This window comes from Lipotes vexillifer, unplaced genomic scaffold (assembly GCF_000442215.2).
Source record: "Lipotes vexillifer unplaced genomic scaffold, Lipotes_vexillifer_v1.1 scaffold24, whole genome shotgun sequence".
Taxonomy (NCBI): domain Eukaryota; kingdom Metazoa; phylum Chordata; class Mammalia; order Artiodactyla; family Lipotidae; genus Lipotes; species Lipotes vexillifer.
The window spans coordinates 2,325,244-2,343,742 of NW_006782914.1; the positions used below are offsets into that span (position 1 = coordinate 2,325,244).

General features: G+C 35.7%; 1 protein-coding gene across 2 annotated transcripts in view; it reads left to right on the forward strand.

The window, feature by feature from the left end:
* The window catches only part of SECISBP2L (SECIS binding protein 2 like), a 63,198-nt gene that overhangs the window by 9,284 nt on the left and 35,415 nt on the right, over positions 1-18,499 (forward strand). Inside the window, exons 3-11 of one of the 2 annotated variants that reach the window (XM_007455548.1) lie at positions 555-879; positions 2,463-2,598; positions 7,516-7,745; positions 8,040-8,064; positions 8,410-8,525; positions 14,440-14,574; positions 16,038-16,118; positions 16,662-16,829; positions 16,971-17,112. In XM_007455548.1, the coding sequence (XP_007455610.1) occupies positions 555-879; positions 2,463-2,598; positions 7,516-7,745; positions 8,040-8,064; positions 8,410-8,525; positions 14,440-14,574; positions 16,038-16,118; positions 16,662-16,829; positions 16,971-17,112 (1,358 nt within the window). The remainder of the gene's footprint in view (positions 1-554; positions 880-2,462; positions 2,599-7,515; positions 7,746-8,039; positions 8,065-8,409; positions 8,526-14,439; positions 14,575-16,037; positions 16,119-16,661; positions 16,830-16,970; positions 17,113-18,499) is intronic. The other variant, XM_007455549.1, reaches the window with a different exon arrangement.

The following is an 18,499-nucleotide window of genomic DNA, read 5'->3' on the forward strand; positions in this document are numbered from 1 at the left end:
AAGAGCCGGACTTGGCCAGGTGGTTAGGGGAGTATGGTAGAGGAGTAGGAGGCTGTGGGCCTGAGCTAAAGAATGGGAGGTGGAAGAATCAAACATCCGTTGTAAAGATCACCTTACACAATGATCACCTTACCCTGCTTTTTGCAGAAGACTGTCACAGTTGTTACCATTGGATGGGAACTTTGGACTGTCTTTAGTGGCAGATTCAGCAACTAGGTGTTTTAACTTTTAGGCAGAAATACCTTGAGGAGGTTGAGGGGAGAGTTAAAAATAAGAAAGGTCCGTACCAAAATTTTTAAATTTTGGAATGCAGTAAGCTATCAGGTTGAATTCTTTTTTACTGTCAATTAAATTGTTATTACATGTACATAAAAATCTCTAGTTATAGCAAGGAAATTTATAAAATGGTAATTTTATCTCTTTTTCAGAATTATTATGAGGCTACTATTTTGTACTGTTTTTTCTTTTATTAAAATACGTTGAGATTTTGTTTTAGCATTACTTTTAGACATACATGTCAATAGATTTTTTTCTTTTTTGATTTGGTTTTACAGACAGTTTCCATTATATAACAATGATATACGATGGCAACAGCCTAATCCAAACCCTGCGGGACCATACCTTGCTTACCCCATTATATCTGCTCAGCCACCTGTTTCTACAGAGTATACATATTATCAGCTGATGCCAGCACCATGTGCCCAAGTTATGGGTTTCTATCATCCTTTTCCTGCACCTTACTCCAACACTTTTCAGGCTGCAAATACTGTCAATACTATAACTGCAGAATGCACTGAGCGTCCAAATCAGCTTGGACAGGTCTTCCCGTTATCTGGTCATCGAAACAGAAACAGTAATAGAGGTCCAGTGGTACCAAAAGTAAGTGACTGAATTTGATTGGCTTTTGTGTTTGATATTTCTCTTGTTAGTAATAGTATAAGTAATTTGCTACTTGTATTGATTAGCCTTTAACCCTGAATTTACCTTTTAAAAAACAGTCAATGGTGTAGCATTTGTAAAATAATTTTTTTCCATTACTCTTGTTCCTCATTCTTAAATGGTGATATGATTTACAGTCATCTTCCACTCCCTTCAGAGAGTTTACATAAGCATAATGCACAGATATTTCCAAAGTATTTTAATTTAGTGATAAAAATTGCATAGTGACACCAGTTTTAATAAGTGATTAGTTTGGGTCCTTTGCTAGCAGTGTTGAGTGCCTAATGCACATCAAGACATTTCAGTCTTCAGAAATAAGCAGGAGATATTATGGAAAAGAACATTTGTCTCTTCAACTTCATTGTTTCTGTTCTGTCAATTTTTAGTAGGAATAGCACTTTGTTATTCAAGGGATGCTTTATTATGTGAATACAAGGTCTCCCAGGGCTATAGAAAATTAAAGATAAATGTGGGAAATGACCTTCTGTCAGCACCAGCCTTTGACTAAATTAAAAAAAAAAAGACACAAAGGCCTTGAAATCACAGGAGGATTAAGGTTAATTCTAGGTGACTGTTTCTTAACTAAAAGGTTACTTTTCTATTGAGGCCATGATATCAAAGCAAATAAGAAGAAAAACCATGTTTCTTTTCAGCACTTTTGAGCTAATAGAAGGCAGAGGGATTAGATGCATTTTATGACTGTTATTGTCAAGGAGTTGATGCTTTCCTAGATTCCATTAGCCTAGCCTCTGGTGAAAAGGCTTTGCTATCTTCTGGCATACTTTTAACAGATTAAAATACGAACAAGCAGCAGAAGTTGCTTTGAAAAGCATTTTAGTCTTTGTTCATGGAAACATTCTGGATCAAGGGAAATCCTTTTGGGACCTCTGAGAATGAAAAGAAGACAATAGTATATAACTTTCAGAGTTTGAAGTAACATGATTTCTCAGAGTGCACTTCCCGCACTTGAATCTGAGAAGTTCAGTTTGGAGTTGTATTGTATAAATTGCTATTAAGTGATGAATACCCATATTTTTAAAAATAAAGGAAAGGATCAGCTTTAAAATATTTTCTTTTTAAACTCTCAAGCAGAAATTTCTTTTGTAATTCATTGCTAAAATTTCTCTTTTGGATAAGTTACCATCCTTTTTATTACCCTTTTAAATAAAAATTTGCAACCCCTAATTTGACATGATTATACTCTTATTGTTTATTAGATATTGATTGAGAAAACTAAAAATGCAAATGACAATTAAAATGAATTTATATTTTATTATAGTAATATTAATGGTTATTTGAAAATAGTATATAAATGTGTGTATAATACATTATTTACCCTGTTATCATTGGCTGCAGATAATTTCATGAAATCCTAACACAGTAACCCTGTTTCCTCATGGGTTGGGAGTCACTAATTTGTAGCCTACATTTAAGTATCTTTTATAAAGGATGTGTATTTTATAATGTTTAGTACATTGAATAAGATCTTAAGTTTTTTTTTTTTTTTTTTTTACTTCAATCAGCAACAGCTTTTACAACAGCACATAAAAAGCAAAAGGCCACTGGTGAAAAATGTAGCTACTCAGAAAGAGACAAATGCAGCAGGTCCTGATAATCGATCAAAAATTGTGCTACTGGTAGACGCTTCACAGCAAACTGGTAAGACAAGATTTCTTACATATATACGTTATAGGTTTTGAAAAAAATTTATTTTATTGAGGGAATTCCCTGGTGGTCCAGTGGTTAGGGTTCCACACTTCCACTTCAGGGGGCATAGGTTTGATCCCTGGTTGGGGATCCCGCATGCTACATGGCAAGGCCAAAAAAAAAAAATTATTTTATTGAAGTATAGTTAATTTACAATGTTGTGTTAATTTCTGCTGTGCAGCAGAGTGACTCAATTATATATACATATACATCCTTTTTTGTTTTCTTTTCCATTATGGTTTATCACAGGATACTGAATATTGTTTCTTGTGCTGTACAGTAGGACCTTGTTGTTTTTCCATTCTCTATATAATAGCTTGTATCTGCTAATCCCAAACTCTCCCCATCCATCCCTCCTGCATACCCCTTTCCCCTTGGCAACCACAAGTCTGTTCTCTATGTCTGTATACATCACTGATTTTCATCTGTTGCCATGCATTGACTTTATAATTGTGGACTCTACCACTTTTTTTTTTTTTTGTATTTCGGCCATGCTGCAAAGCAAGCAGGATGGTTCCCCCACCAGGGATCGAACCCGGGCCTCCACAGTGAAAGCTCCAAATCCTAACCAGTAGGCCACAAGGGAACTCCATGGACTCTACCACTTTTTAGGATTCTAGGCTTTCATCTGTTTATCCTGCCACTTTGTGAAATTCTCTAGGAAGGATAAAACAGTCCATGTCCTTAATGTTCTTTCAACTTGAATGCTGGCTTATATACAATTTTGGGCAGGATTTGATGTTTCCTTATCCCCTTATCGTAGTGGAGCAGTTCAGAAGTCAGAGATGGAATTTTGCAGACATTATAGAAATTTGAGGGACTCATTTTGGTAGAAATCAGAATTGTACGTGTTTTATAACTAGATTAAAATCCTTTTTAAAACATCCTAACATCCTATAATATCTTTATAGAAGAAGTTACCAAGTTTTCTGCACCGTATTTTAGCGTAGATCTGAACCAGATGTATGAGTGATACCTATATCCTCAAATAAGTAAATATTTTGGACTAGTTGGATATCATTTTGTCAAAAGTGTTTTAGAGGACTGTATAAACATTAAATTACAAAGCTTTATCCTGGTAATAGATAAGAATTAATAAATAGTCTTAAAATATTCTTGCTATTTTCCAGTTTATATTGTGAAATTTCATTTTGTATCTCTGGTCTCAGCCTAATAGCTATAGAGTAGATGGCTGTCTTCTACTCTACACCCATTGTGATTAAAGAAATCCTTATTAATGATCCAAGGCTAGGAATTACATCTGTTCAAAGGCATATTTGCTTTTTACCCCCTATAGTTTTCACAAAAATGCTGTCTGGCTTAAAATGAATTAGGTGGCACATACATTCTTTCATTTGGACTGTACCTTTTCTGTTGGACGTCTATTCAGTTTCCTTTTTTTTTTTTTTTTTTTTTTTTTTTTTCCTTGCGTTATGCGGGCCTCTCACTGTTGTGGCCTCTCCCATTTGCGGAGCACAGGCTCCGGACGCGCAGGCTCAGTGGCCATGGCTCACGGGCCCAGCCGCTCCGCGGCATGTGGGATCTTCCCGAAACGGGGCACGAACCCGCGTCTCCTGCATCGGCAGGCGGACTCTCAAGCACTGCGCCACCAGGGAAGCCCTAGTTTCCTTTTACAATTGCTTAGGTCTGTTAGGAGCAAGAAAGGATTTGGGAATCAGTTAAAAAGCAGTCTTGCTGATAGTGCAGTCATTGTGTGATTTGTAGGGCATAAAGCGATGAGATTAACAGACTGACAAATGGTTGGAGTGGCTATGGAAAAGAGTCACAAGGTAATATATGACAAAGTTTTCTGTGTTTTGGTTGTTCCTAGACATAGTGACCCATTTCTACATGCTTTGAACCCTGGAACTGCTTTAAAAATTTATCCTAACGTCTTTGGTTTGCTCATCAAGTGTCCACAAAGACAGCCTTCTGAAGCACAGGAATTAGAAAGTGAAAAGATGAAGATATAATTTGAGTAGAAGATTATACCTTCTATCAGTATTCTTATTTTTTAGTTTGTTTTTAAGTTATCAGGATTAATTGGTATCAGCTATAGGTACAATGAAAATTTTAAAGGAATTTGTAACAATTTTTTACACTTGAACACAAGCTCATATTATTTAAGAGTTTAGTAACATGGCTAGATAAAAGATAATATACAAAAATTAATTGCATTTCAGTGTGCTGCCAACAAACAAAATTTAAGAAAAGATATTATTTACAATAGCAACAAAAATACAGTTTCTGGCATAAACCTGACAAAAGATAATAAGACATTGATGCAGAAAACTGTAACTTTATTATAGGACATTTAAAAAAATAAATAGCATGCTCATTCAGGACGACTTGATGTTGCAAATGGCATTTTTCCCCTAAGTTAGTCTATAGATTCAATACAGTTCTAATCAAAATTCCTATGGTGGGCTTCCTTGCTGGTGCAGTGGTTAAGAATCCACCTGCCAATGCAGGGGACACAGGTTCAAGCCCTGGTCCAGGAAGATCCCACATGCCACGGAGCAACTAAGCCCGTGTGCCACAACTACTGAGCCTGCTCTGTAGAGCCCGCGAGCCACAACTACTGAGCCCTCGCACCGCAACTGCTGAAGCCCGCGCGCCTAGGGCCCGTGCTCTGCAATGAGAGAAGTCACCGCTGTGGGAAGCCCGTGCACTACAATGAAGAGTAGCCCCTGCTCTCCACAACTAGAGAAAGTCTGCACACAACAACGAAGACCCAACGCAGCCAAAAATAAAATAAATAAATTTATTAAAAAAAAAAAAAACTCCAGTGGGGATTTTTTTGGAACTTGACAAACTAATTCTAAAATAAAGGAGCACTGGCCAAGACATCCCTGGAAAATAACTTTTCCTCTAGATATCAAAACCTATTAAGCCATTTTATTTTTTATAGGCTTATACAGAAATATAGTATATAAAATTCAGTATGTGAAAATCAAACAGAACAGAGAGCCCAGAAACAGACTCATATGTGTGGAAACACATATAAGGAAAATGACAAAGATAGCATCACAGACCCCTAACATACACATCATGCAAATCTATTCCAGATGGATTAAGGGCTTAAATGGGAAAACCACATGTAGTAGAAAATATAGGCAGATATCTTTATGATTGCATGGAGAGAACTATTTCTAAAATTAAGAATTTCTGTTTATCAAGCGTGAGTGAAAGAACAAGGCACAAATCTTGGAAAAGATTTTTACCATGCATGTAACTGACAAAGGATTAGTGTGAGGACATATAAAGAATTTATAGGAATCAATAAGAAAATGATCCCACCTTGTGCTCAGGGCCCCTGGAATGCAGTGCTGCCAAGGGGCTGAAACAGTTTGGTAGAGCTATAGGAATATTTGGACCCAGTTGTCCTACTCAGGTGAATGTATCCAAGTGGAATCTCCCCTAGAAAGAAAAGGAACTGTTTGATTAAAGGTGTATACACTGCAGCAGCACCAAAAAACACCACTGCAAACTTCTCAATGTCCAGTAACGGGCAACAAGTCAAAAGAAGTCTCCAGGACATCCACTCAGTGGAATAATATGGGGCCTTCATATATTATAATTAATGAAGAACATATACATAATATTAAACAGTGCAACTCAAAAATTATATTGGTTCTGTATAAAAATTATATATGGAAAAAATTGTGTATGTGAAAAAAGGCTTGTGGAAAAAGGAATATTTGTGATAGGAGATTGTAAGAGGTTTTTTAATGTCTTGTAATTACAATTTGTGAAATACAAAAATGAGAAACAGGCAACTTAGTAGAAAAATAGGCAGAAGTCAAACAAACCAAAAGTAAAATTAACAAGTATTTTACAGAAAGGAAAATGTGAGTGGCTAAAACCATGAGAAAAGATTCTCAATCTCGTTATTAAGCAGAAAAATGCAAATTAAAACCCACAATGAGCCATCTTTTTGTACCCAACAATTGGCAAAAATTATAGCCTAGAGGACAGTGTCAAGTATTTGGTGAATATGTGCATCAGTGGGGATATATATATCCTGCTGTTAGAGTATAAACTGTTTTAACCACCTTCGAAAATGATTTGGCATTACCAAGCAAAGTTGAATATTATGTGTATCCCCTAAGGCCTAGCAGTAATAATCTTAGAGAAACTTCACGTGCACACACACACATTTATATGTCTATATAAGAATGTTTACAGCAGTATTGTTGTTAATAGCAAAACCCCCAAACAACCCAGGTGTCCCATCTGTGGTACAAAGGATAAATGCATTTTGGCATATTCATACACAGACATTTTAGATTCCAGTGACCTTAATGAATTACAGCCACATGCATCAGAATCTCAAAACCAGTCACTGTTTGGGGGAGGAGGTAGCAGCAGGGGGAAGCAAGTCACAGAAGAATATGGACAGGATGATTTCATTTTAATAAAGCTAAAACTGCAGAAGTATATGATTTATGTTTTTGGAATACAAAAATCCTTGGTAAATCTAGTTTAAAAAGTGAAGGAATGGTAAACACAATTCAGAATAGTGGCGACCTCTGAGGGAGAAATAGAATGCAGTGGTGGAGGAGGCATGCAGTGGACTTCAAAGGATTGGTGATGTTCTATTTCTTAAAATAGGTAATGGTGGTTTGTTTTAATTATTCTATAATATTATACAAATATATTAGTTATACAAATATTCTCTTTTCATACTAAACACATTTTATAAACCGACTTCTCAGGAACAGCTTACCTTTTGATGATCTTTTCGAAAGTTCACCTGTTTTCTCTGATTACAAAGTTAGGTATCTTTGTTTTCTTACAATTTTAATGATAACAAGAATTGATGAACTTGTCCTCAAAAACAGTTGTCACACTTTCCTTGCCTTACAGATTTCCCATCAGACATCGCTAACAAATCTCTCTCAGAGAGCTCTGCCACGATGCTCTGGAAGGCCAAAGGCAGGAGGAGAAGAGCTTCCCACCCTACTGCTGAATCCTCTAGTGAGCAGGGGGCTAGTGAAGCTGACATTGACAGTGATAGTGGCTACTGCAGTCCCAAACACAGCAACAACCAACCTGCAGCTGGGGCTTTGAGAAATCCTGATTCTAGCACCATCAGTGTATGTGGCATTACTTTGATTTCCTCATCAGTCGTCTGAGTCAGTATTATCTTTGTGTCCTCTGCTAAAGCTGAAGTATCTATTTTCATGTACAATTCCTATAATAATAGGATGGTTAAAAATGTATTTTGTATGTTTTATTATTAATATAAGAATACTCATTTATGCAGAAGTATTTTTTCTAAGATTATAATAAGCATGCTTCACACTAGATGGAATTATGAAATGTTTTGCAAGGTATATGGTGTTTACTCTTAAGCGGAAAATAATTGTCTTTTTTGTTTCTATTTTTAGCATGTGGAATCATCTATATGTGCAGGTACTTACTTTCTGCGTAGTGTTTTTGCTATACTTTCTTCTTTGTTCATGTCACAGCTTTGTTTTTAAGCATGAAGCTTGCTGATGCTGCAGAAAAATTAGAAATCTTCCAAGGAAATTCAAGTTAATTTGAAAGTATAGTTTTGTTGATGAAATTGAGAAAATTCCAGCTAGAGGTATTCTGAAAGATGACAACTTGTATTACTAAGAACTGGAATACCACTTTAAGTTTATGGAAAATTTTTCAGTATTAACATTTATAGTGACTGAGTTTCAGTACGTGAAGTTAGGGGGCCCTTTAGGTTTTGACATCTTTATATTTTAAAATCTCATTTATTACATACAGGTGGTGTAAATTGGTCCAGTGTAACTTGCCAGGCAACTCAGAAAAAACCTTGGATGGAAAAAAATCAGACATTTTCTAGAGGTGGAAGGCAGGCTGAACAAAGAAATAATTCACAGGTAATTTGGATTAGGTTGGAGAGATTTGAGTAGTGTGAGATGCATTATTATAAATGGTATAGTGGTTTTGAAGGGCAGTGTCCTTAATTTTTGGTGATACATATTGTGGTGTTTAAAATAACACGATATCTGTAACTTTTAAATGGCTTAGCCAAAAAAATTATTATTTAAATAATGAAACAAAATGGCAAGATGTTGAATGTAGGTGGGATGTATATTGTACCATTTTCTACTTTTCTATATTTAAGAAATATATTTGTATATTTTATAATTTTAAAAAAGAATACTCTCCAGTCCTGCTTCATCTTCTGTGACTGTTTCTTATCCATATAAAAAATTTAAAGCATTTTAATACCTTAAATACTGATTCTTTGAATTTTAGGACTGTAGCCTTGTCCACGTGTCTTTAGTTGACTATAAACACCACAAGCCATACTCGGTGCTTCTTGCAGTACCATAGTGATGGCTGCCTCTGCCATAATGTGGCCAGACAGGGCAGCTTCCTGGTCTTGGGGAGCAAGACCTAGCTGCAGTACAGCAGAGCGAGTTATATACTGCTACAAACTTCCAATAATTGTCTTCCTGCGTTGGTTGTCTGTGAAATCAGGGAGGTGTTGATTGGTCAGTATTTTTCCTTTTTAATTTTTAGATAGAGTTCCTGGATTCCTTAAATCTAGTTAAGGAATTAAAGTTACCATATGAATAGATCTGGATGAACTGAAGTAAGAGTAAGTTACTAATGGATTGAGGAAACCGGATACTTGCTGGTGTGCCTTTGCTTCCCTGAAATGAAGTACTTCAGATGTACCCTGATGTTAATTAGGCTGTCGGGAAAGCAAGTAGAATAATGCCCTCTTCCCTATGGTTATTGCAAAAATGAGTCATTGTTGTTTGTGGCAGGCTTGTGAGGCAGTCTAGCTTTATTTGATTAAAAACAAAAGAGCTAAAACAAGACTTGTTCATATAGATTAGATAGACAAAATCTACGGAATGTTTGGTCAAGGACTGAAATTTTTTATTGAAATCGTAACTGCTAGACCTGCCAAGTTTGCAGTCTTATTACTGGTACTTTTGGTATCAGTAGCCCACTAGAGAGGAAATAATACTGATACAGAAAAACATTTTATCTCTGCCTCAAAACTGATGCGGAATGGTAAAAAAACACAAAACTTTCAATTATAGAAACGCATAAACGTTTGTTTATTTTGTCTCCCTTCATTCCAAAAGAACTGGAGCCAGATGTTGAACAATGTGTGTGTTTTCTACTTCTGAGGCTTTGTTATACTTTTCTTAAGTGTGTAGCTTGATTTTTGATATGCAGAACCTTTTTTTTCTTTTAAGTCAAAATATTTTTCCCCTTTGCAATTTCTGATTGGTTTTAGGCTTAAAAAGTCTTAGAAATCTAGTAAATATTCACTTGTATTTTGTGCTTCTTTTTTACAGGGTAATGTTTTCAAAAGTTTTTTATCTGAGGTTTCTTTTTGATGCATGATACAACATATGAGGTCGATTTTCACAGTAAACCAGTTGTCTTAACATTGTAATCCATTATTTTTTCTGATTTGTGCTGCCCTTTTAGTCGTTTGCTAATTTCTTATGTCTTGGGTCCTGTTTCTGGGCTTTTTTGTTCCATTTATCAGATTTTTGCACCTGTACCATGCTGCTTTAACTACTGTACAATGCAGTGATTTTTAATGCTTTTACCAGTGTTTTAACATTTGAAACAGCAGATTTTTTCCATACTGTGATGTAAATGAGGGATAGAATGTAAAAACTTAAGTTTTTAAAAATGGCTTTATTTTGTGAATAGGTTGAAAAATAAAATATATGAAAAAGGTTATACAATGAACAATCTCATTTTTACCCTGTCTCCACTTGTCTTCTTCTCTTCCCTATATCTGTGTATTTTCCCAGAGTTTTTTTTTTTAACAACTCCTAATGTTGTATGGATATATCCTTGTTAATTTCTGAAGTCCTGTCGTTGGACACTTGAATTATTTGTAAACTACTGCTGTTAATAGACATGCTGCAGTATTAACTAGAAATCTGTGTGTATAGCAGTAGAATAAATTCCTAGATAAGGTATTGCTGAGTGAAAAGATAAAGTCATTTCCGTTATTTGGTAAATAACACCAGATTGTACCATTTTGCATTCTCACCGATAATGTGGAGAGTGCTTATTTCCAAGTAGCCTCAGTAACCTGTGTTTTCAAGATTTTGGATTTGTGCCAGTGAGGGAGGAATAGTGTATTAAAGTAGTTGAGTATCTTTCCATATGTTTAAGGGCCGTTTGTACTTTTCTGTGAACTTGTCATACTCTTTGACCATTTTTTGTATCTTGATCTATTTCTCTGTTTTTGTACATTAAAATTTTTTTTTAAATTTAGATATTTTTATTTTTCTTGGGCCGTGTGCCTTGTGGGAGTCTCGTTCCCTGACCAGGAATTGAAGACAAGCCCCCTGCAGTGGAAGTGCGAGTCCTAACCACTGGGCCGCCAGAGAATTCCCTGTTTTTGTACATTTTTAAATCAATTTGATCAAGCTCTTATCAAATTTTTTTAATTTCTGGGAGCCGGTAGTCTGTAATATGAGTTGAAAATATTTTGCTAGATTTTCATTTTTATTTTTGATTTTGCTTATTATTATTGCCATATACAAGTTTGTTTTAAATAGCATTAAGAAGTTTATTTTTATGAAGGAATTTGCCTGTTTTCCTCCAATGTGTTTATGCTCTTGTGTTTTTTTTACATTTAAATCTTTACTCCATTTAGAGTTTGTCTTGGTGGGTGTTGTGAGATATGGGTCCTATTTTGTATTTTTCAAGTGGCTACCTAAATCTCCCAGCACCATCTATTGACAAGTCCATTACTTCACCTATTTGAGATAACTACCTTTATCACCTATTAAATTTCCATATATATTGAAATCTGTTTCCAGATTTTCTGTTTTGTTCCATTGGTTTTTTTTGTTTTGTTTTGTTTTTGTGGTACGCGGGCCTCTCACTGCCGTGGCCTCCTGTTGCGGAGCACAGGCTCTGGATGCGCAGGCTCAGCGGCCATGGCTCACGGGCCCAGCTGCTCCGCGGCATGTGGGATCTTCCCGGACCGGGGCACGAACCCATGTCCCCTGCATCGGCAGGCAGACTCTCAACCACTGGGCCACCAGGGAAGCCCTGTTGCATTGGTTTTTAAACTAATCTATCAACTTAGGGAGAATGGATTGCCTTTATGATATGGCATCTTTCTAGAAAAAAAATGTCTTCCTGCTTTTTTTTTTTTTCCTTTAATTTTTTGGCTGTGCCGTGCGTCATGCAGGATCTTAGTTCCCTGACCAGGGATCGAACCCAGGCCCCTTGCATTGGAAGCGAGGAGTCTTAACCACTGGACCGCCAGGGAAGTCCCCTGTCTTCTTCTTTTTGAGTTACCTTTTTGTGTTCTTCAGAAGTATTGTATAATTTTCTGAAAATAAATTTGTACATATTCCTCATTTGTCAATTCCTAGTATTTTTCTTTTTTGTTATGTAAATGGAATATAAACACCTGAATCTTTAGATGCTGATTTTGTGCTAGTCATTTAAGAATCTTAATGTGTAGCTGTAGCTGTAGTTTCTGCTTTGTTCACTATGCCCACTTTCTAACAACAAAACTCTTTTTTCTTAGAAGAATTTTTTTAAAAGGGGGGTTATTAGTTCATTCCAGGAGGTAATTGAAATACTTGCATATTTGGTCCTCATGAACTTTGTTGGGACCTTTAGCTTGGGGGTTTTAACTTAATCCTGGAACTTTATGTCTCCAAGTACAAGAATCAAGTTGCATTTATTTTTTTAAAAAATTGTTTTTATGTTTGTAACAACATTAATGCATATATACTAAGGCTGGTTTACAACAGGGCTTACATTTTTTTTTTTTTTTTTTTGCCTCTCACCGCTGCGGCCTCTCCCGCCGCGGAGCACAGGCTCCGGACGCGCAGGCCCAGAGGCCATGGCCCATGGTCCCAGCCGCTCCGCGGCATGCGGGACCCTCCTGGACCGGGGCACGAACCCATATCCCCTGCATCGGCAGGCGGACTCCCAACCACTGCGCCACCAGGGAAGCCCAGGGCTTACATTCTGATATAATTGTAATGCTGTTTGGAGGGCAGGTTTACATTTATTTGTTCGTGATAGTGACTGTACAAAGAAATGAAGAGTTCTACTCAAGAATTATTCTCTTGCTTCTGTTCATCCCAATATTTGGGCTTGATTATTGGTTTTCATTTCAGTGTTAATAATTTATGTGAATTCAGTTGTTCCTTTAGTACCTAGACTTTGTAAATTGCATTTGTTTTAGCATCCTTGTATGAGCTGCTTTTTATGAGCCAATTTAAAAAATACTTTATTATGAAAATTTTCAAACAGACCTTAAAGTTGAAGCAATTTTATAGAGACCATTCATATAGCTACTAGCTTGATGCTATCAAAGATTTTACAGAAATTTGCTTCATCACATATGTATTCCTCTGTCTATCTCTCTATCCATGTTCATGAGTTTATTTTAAAATGAGGTAAATATTTAAAACCAAGGAACTGTTGGGTACCTGGCAAATTATCAAGTTTCTTAACAGATGCTTATAGGTTATAGGAAGTAGCCCCATTGTGCATATTCTAAGGAAGATTACATTTGCTATATGACTTATCTTCTGGCCTATAGTTCTGCCATACAGCCTACTTCCCAAGAGAATATAAAAATTCTGTTTCTTAAAAAAAAAAAAAATTTTGTTTCTTATCAGCAAGTCTTTTTAGACCAGTTGCTTAGCATTGGAATTGCTAGGTGCTTCTAGGTCTTTGTGTGCATATTTTTGATTTAATAATCCAAAGTCTATACAACAGCACCTTCAGTCCAGGTCTGCTTCAAGTTCTGTATATTGTTAGAATTCTTGGGTAACTGGTAAGGAGGATCATACTTTTCACATCTTATCTAGGTGTCGTGGTTCAGAGGCATTTCATCTAAGTTGCATTAGGTACTTAAGAGAGGGAACTTGATTGTCTTAAGAGTCTTAAAGTGCTTAATGTGTTTTTTTCTTTTATAACAGTTGTACATTTTGCAAATGGGTCAATAGAATAATAATTTATGTGATTGAATGACAATTTTATTCTTTTAAATTTGTTTTCTTATAAACAAGATTTAAAATGTTTAATATTTCCTAGGAATTAAAAAACAATAAAACTACAGATATAAAAGATCTACGATAGTTTTATAAAAAGGTAATACTCAGTTTCTCCCAATGGTAATAACATCTTGCAACTATAGTGCAGTATCACAACCCTGATATTGACATCAATATAGTCGATTCAAAACAGATCCATTACTGCAAGGATCCCTCATGTTGCCCTTTTATAGCCAAACTCCCTTCCCTTCCCCACCAGCCTCTCCTTAACCCCTAGAATCCACTAATCTGTTCCCCCTTTTTATGGTTTTGTCATTTCAAGAATGTTGTATAAATGAACTCATACAGTCTTTTCAGGATTGGCTTTTTTTCACTTGCATCGTTTTCTGGAGATTCATACAGATTATTGGGTATATCAGTAGTTTGTTCCTTTTTGTGACTGACTGCTGTTTTATAGGATGCATATACTACAGTGAGTTTACTCTCCCAATGAAGGATATCTGGGTTGTTTCCAGTTTTTGGCTTTACAAATAAAGTTGATATAAACGTTCATGCACAAGGGAAAAAAGTAACATGCACTAATTATCACATTTTTGTATTTTCATTATAATGGCCTTATTTGTCAAAAGTTTTAACCTTTTGTAATAAGTTATGCACTTTATGAAAATTCATTGTGCTGTATACTTTGGGGTACGTTTCTGTATGTTATACTTCAATAAAATGTTTTACTTAAAAGTAACATATTTTCCCCCCTCTGGGGTTTATTTAGGTTGGATTCAGATGCCGGGGACATAGTACTTCCTTAGAAAGAAGACAGAATTTGCAAAAGAGACAAGATAATAAGCAGTTAAACCCCAGTCAGTGTCATAGAGGCGACCCAAATTCCGAGTCTTTATATTTTGAGGTATTTTTTCAAACTGTATATTGTTATAGTACAATTATTGCCATTAAGAAATTAATTTTTCTTACATTATGATAAGTACTTTTTATGTCTTAACATGTGACTGCAAGTAGATTGTAAGTTACTTAGATGTATTTGTCTTGTCATTTTTGTCTTGGTTATATATAGTTAGTCTAACATTAACTTTATTATGTTTATTTTTATAAATTTTTGTCATGGGTATTCATTTTGAGGTAACATATGGCGGTAGAACTTAGTTATATGTGGACTTCACCTAGTTTGAAACTTTCTTCCTAACATTTATTATGTTTGTTGAATCTATTTGTTAAGTTTTCAAATTTAAACAGTTCAATCTAGTCAGTTTGTGCTGCTAGCCAGGGGAGTCTTGAAGAAGGAAGATAAAAGGCTATTTTACTTTTTCTAATAGGCAGACAGTTTATAATCTTATTGCAGTGTTTCTATGATTCATCTAACTGGTGCTCATTGGAGGCCTGTTGTATGTTTAAAGTAAGGTGCTCTGCATGATACATTAAGGTGAATAAACACACTACCCTTAGGGAGGTTGCTGTGTAATAGAGGAATGTAGACATGTACACACCTGATACTTCTTGGGTGTGGTTGAAGTTGAAAGGAGGAATAAGTCCCTTTGGGTTTGAGGCAGGATAGGGATAACATTTGGAATAGGTTTTAAAGAATGAGTAGAATTTGATTGTGTCAAGATGGTGAACAACATCCCAGGTAACTCATTTTTGTTATATAGTTTCTATAAAATGAGTTAATAGATGGAGTTTAAATATGCTTGAGGCCAGAGGCTTCAGATGAATAATATGTTAGATAAGCTTAGTAATTGACCTAAAGGACTTGAGGCTTCAGCTCAAGTAGTGTATCAAGAACAGTACATGTGGCAGATTTTTTATTTGCACTTAATCATATGATTGGTTCCATACTTATATTTAGTTAAAAATAATAGATATAAATTTCAGTGTAAAGGAGGATATTGGTTAAGAAATTACTTTGAATAGAGAATTTATTTTTATTTTTTAACTTTTAATGTTATTGACTGGTGTATGTAGTAATGGGACAGGGAATATATTAATGAAATTCATACTAAGCCATTTGTTTAAAATCTTCTCAAAATTATGTGAAATGTGATAAAATCCTTTTTGAATTTCTTTTTATTTACTTACCCACCTTAGGGTAGAATTATTAATAAAAATGGAATAGTAGATGCAGAAATCTAAAGGATGGACATGTGTGGATGTATCCCCATCCTTGAATAATTAAATTAGCTATGTTTTAGCATGTGAGAAATGAGATTTCCTTTCTAAGACTGACTTTAAATAGTTTAATATTGAGTTAAAAAATTACTTCCCTGTCATTTCATTACTCTTAAGCATTATAAATGTTGTTCTTAAGAGTTTATTGCTTTGAACTCTGTTTTTACTTAAAATGTGGAACTATTTTAGGATGAAGATGGATTTCGAGAACTAAATGAGAATGGAAGTGCTAAAGATGAGAATGTTCAACAGAAACTTTCTTCAAAAGTAGTAAGTGACTCTTTTAAAAAAGATAAGCAAAATATTTGAACATCTTTTGAGCTATGGCAACGTTGAAAAGAAATATTACAGCTAAGTATAAAGACTTGTAGGGCAGCATGGTATAGAAGAAGCACTGTATTTAGTACTGATCTTTAGTATTTCTTCTCAGCATAGCCAGAACAGAGACACTGTCCTTTGAAATCCATAGTTCCATTACAGACAAGGAAATACGATTAATTAAATGACATCATAAACCATATAGTCCATGCTAAAATTTCCCCAGTTGTTGCAAAACTTTACCTCGGAGTTATTTTGTTTTCAGTCCAGGATCCAGACAGTTATCGCCTATTGCATTTTGCTGTTTTGTCTCTATTATTTTCCAGTCTCCCTGTCTAGAATGATCCCCCCATCTCACTCTGTTCTTTATGTAATTGAATCTTCTGAAGAGTCTAGTCCAGTTATACTGTAGAATATCTCACATTCTAGATTGTCTTTCCTTATGATTAGACTTTTATGGGATCACTAACAAATGTTTTTCTCTGGTTATCATAGTTGGATGATTTACCTGAGAACTCACCAATCAATATAGTTCAGACACCAATTCCCATTACAACCTCAGTTCCTAAACGTGCAAAAAGTCAAAAGAAGAAAGCTTTAGCAGCAGCCCTTGCCACAGCTCAAGAATATTCAGAAATAAGTATGGAGCAAAAAAAACTACAGGTATGTATTCATTTTTATGAACAAATATGATAGTTTATTTGGTAGGTTTTGGGGGATGGATGGAAAACTGACAAATATAATTATCTTAAATTGTCACATTTTCATACTAAAATGAAAAATGTTTTCATGTTTACCTTGCAGGAAGCTTTATCAAAGGCAGCTGGGAAAAAGAATAAGACACCTGTACAACTAGATTTGGGGGACATGTTAGCAGCTCTGGAAAAACAACAACAAGCCATGAAAGCACGGCAAATTACTAATACCAGACCTCTGTCATATACAGGTGGTATTATTAATCCTAGCAATTTGCTATTTGGCTTTGGTAATGTATTTTGGAAACTGTTAATCTAAATTATATATACCTACAAAAATCCAGAGTGTGATAACTCAGCAGCTTCTCTCCTGCCACTAGTAGCCTCCTAACTATTACCTACCTTTCATTCCCCCTAACCCCCAGTCTGTCTTAAAAGGAGCGCTCTTTTTCACATATAAGATCAAAATCCTCTAGTAGCTCATCATCTCACTTGGAGCGAAGCCAGGGTCCTAAGTCATATCTTAGCTGGTCCTGTTACCTTTTTGCCCTCATCACCATTCTCCCCGGCACTCACTGCTCTAGCCACATTAGCCCCCTTGCTGTTCCACAGACACATCCAACATGCTCCAAGCTCAGTGTCCTTGTGCTTGCTCTTTCCTTTACCTGGAACTCTCTTCCCTCAGGCATCAGTATAGTTTGTTCCATCAGGTCCTCCAGGTCTCTGTTCAAATGTCGGTTGGTATACGTTATGAACCAACCAAATTATTCTCTTCTTCAAAGGTGTCAATAAGAATCACAAGTAATTTGGCTCTATAACTGTTAAATTATCCAATTTAAAACCAAATGGAAAACATGAGTGTTAATTAAATTTTGTGTGTATGTGTGAGAGAGAGAGAGAGAAAGGGAGACAGGGAGGGAGAGAGAGGGAGAGAAGTGGGGGGAGGGAGGGTGAGAAGGGGAGGGAGGGAGAGAGAAAATGAGCTGGCTTTCTGCTGAAACAGTAATTTATATTTTAACAAACCTCGTCAGAGTTACAACTCAGTACCTTTGACATGCTCCCTCATTTCTTTTTATAGTCTTTGTAGAGGATGAAGAATTAGATAAAGGAAAGGGAAAGGCACCAACAAAAAGCACTGATGTTGAGGGGAAGAATGGAATTTTCTCTTTCCTCGGTTCCTGTGTAAAGGGTCTACTGTTTTTAAACAAAAGTATTAAGTAACAGCTTATAACTTTAATCGTGTGTGCAAAATGTTTAAACCTATAGCTAGTTACCATCCGGAATGAACCTCAGCTTTGAGTAACTGTTAGTAAAAATAATATTGAGTGCATACTAAGCTTTAGAGTTGCATGCTGTTGAGATGAGGGAAGTGGCAGTAACATCTCACTAAGAGTAAAGGACTCTAGGGAATGGAACTGAGTTAGTGTTCCAGAGGCAGTGTGGTCTAGTGGCTGCATGCAGGGGCTTTGGAGTTGAGCTGCGTCTTGAATCCTGTTCTTCCATGTTTTTCCTTGGTGAGTTATTTAATCTTCCTGTGCTTCAGTTTCCTTACATTAAAATGGAGATAATACAGTACCTCCTTCTGGATTGTTTTGAGGATTGAATGAGATGATACATGTAAAGTGCTTAGAAGAGCGT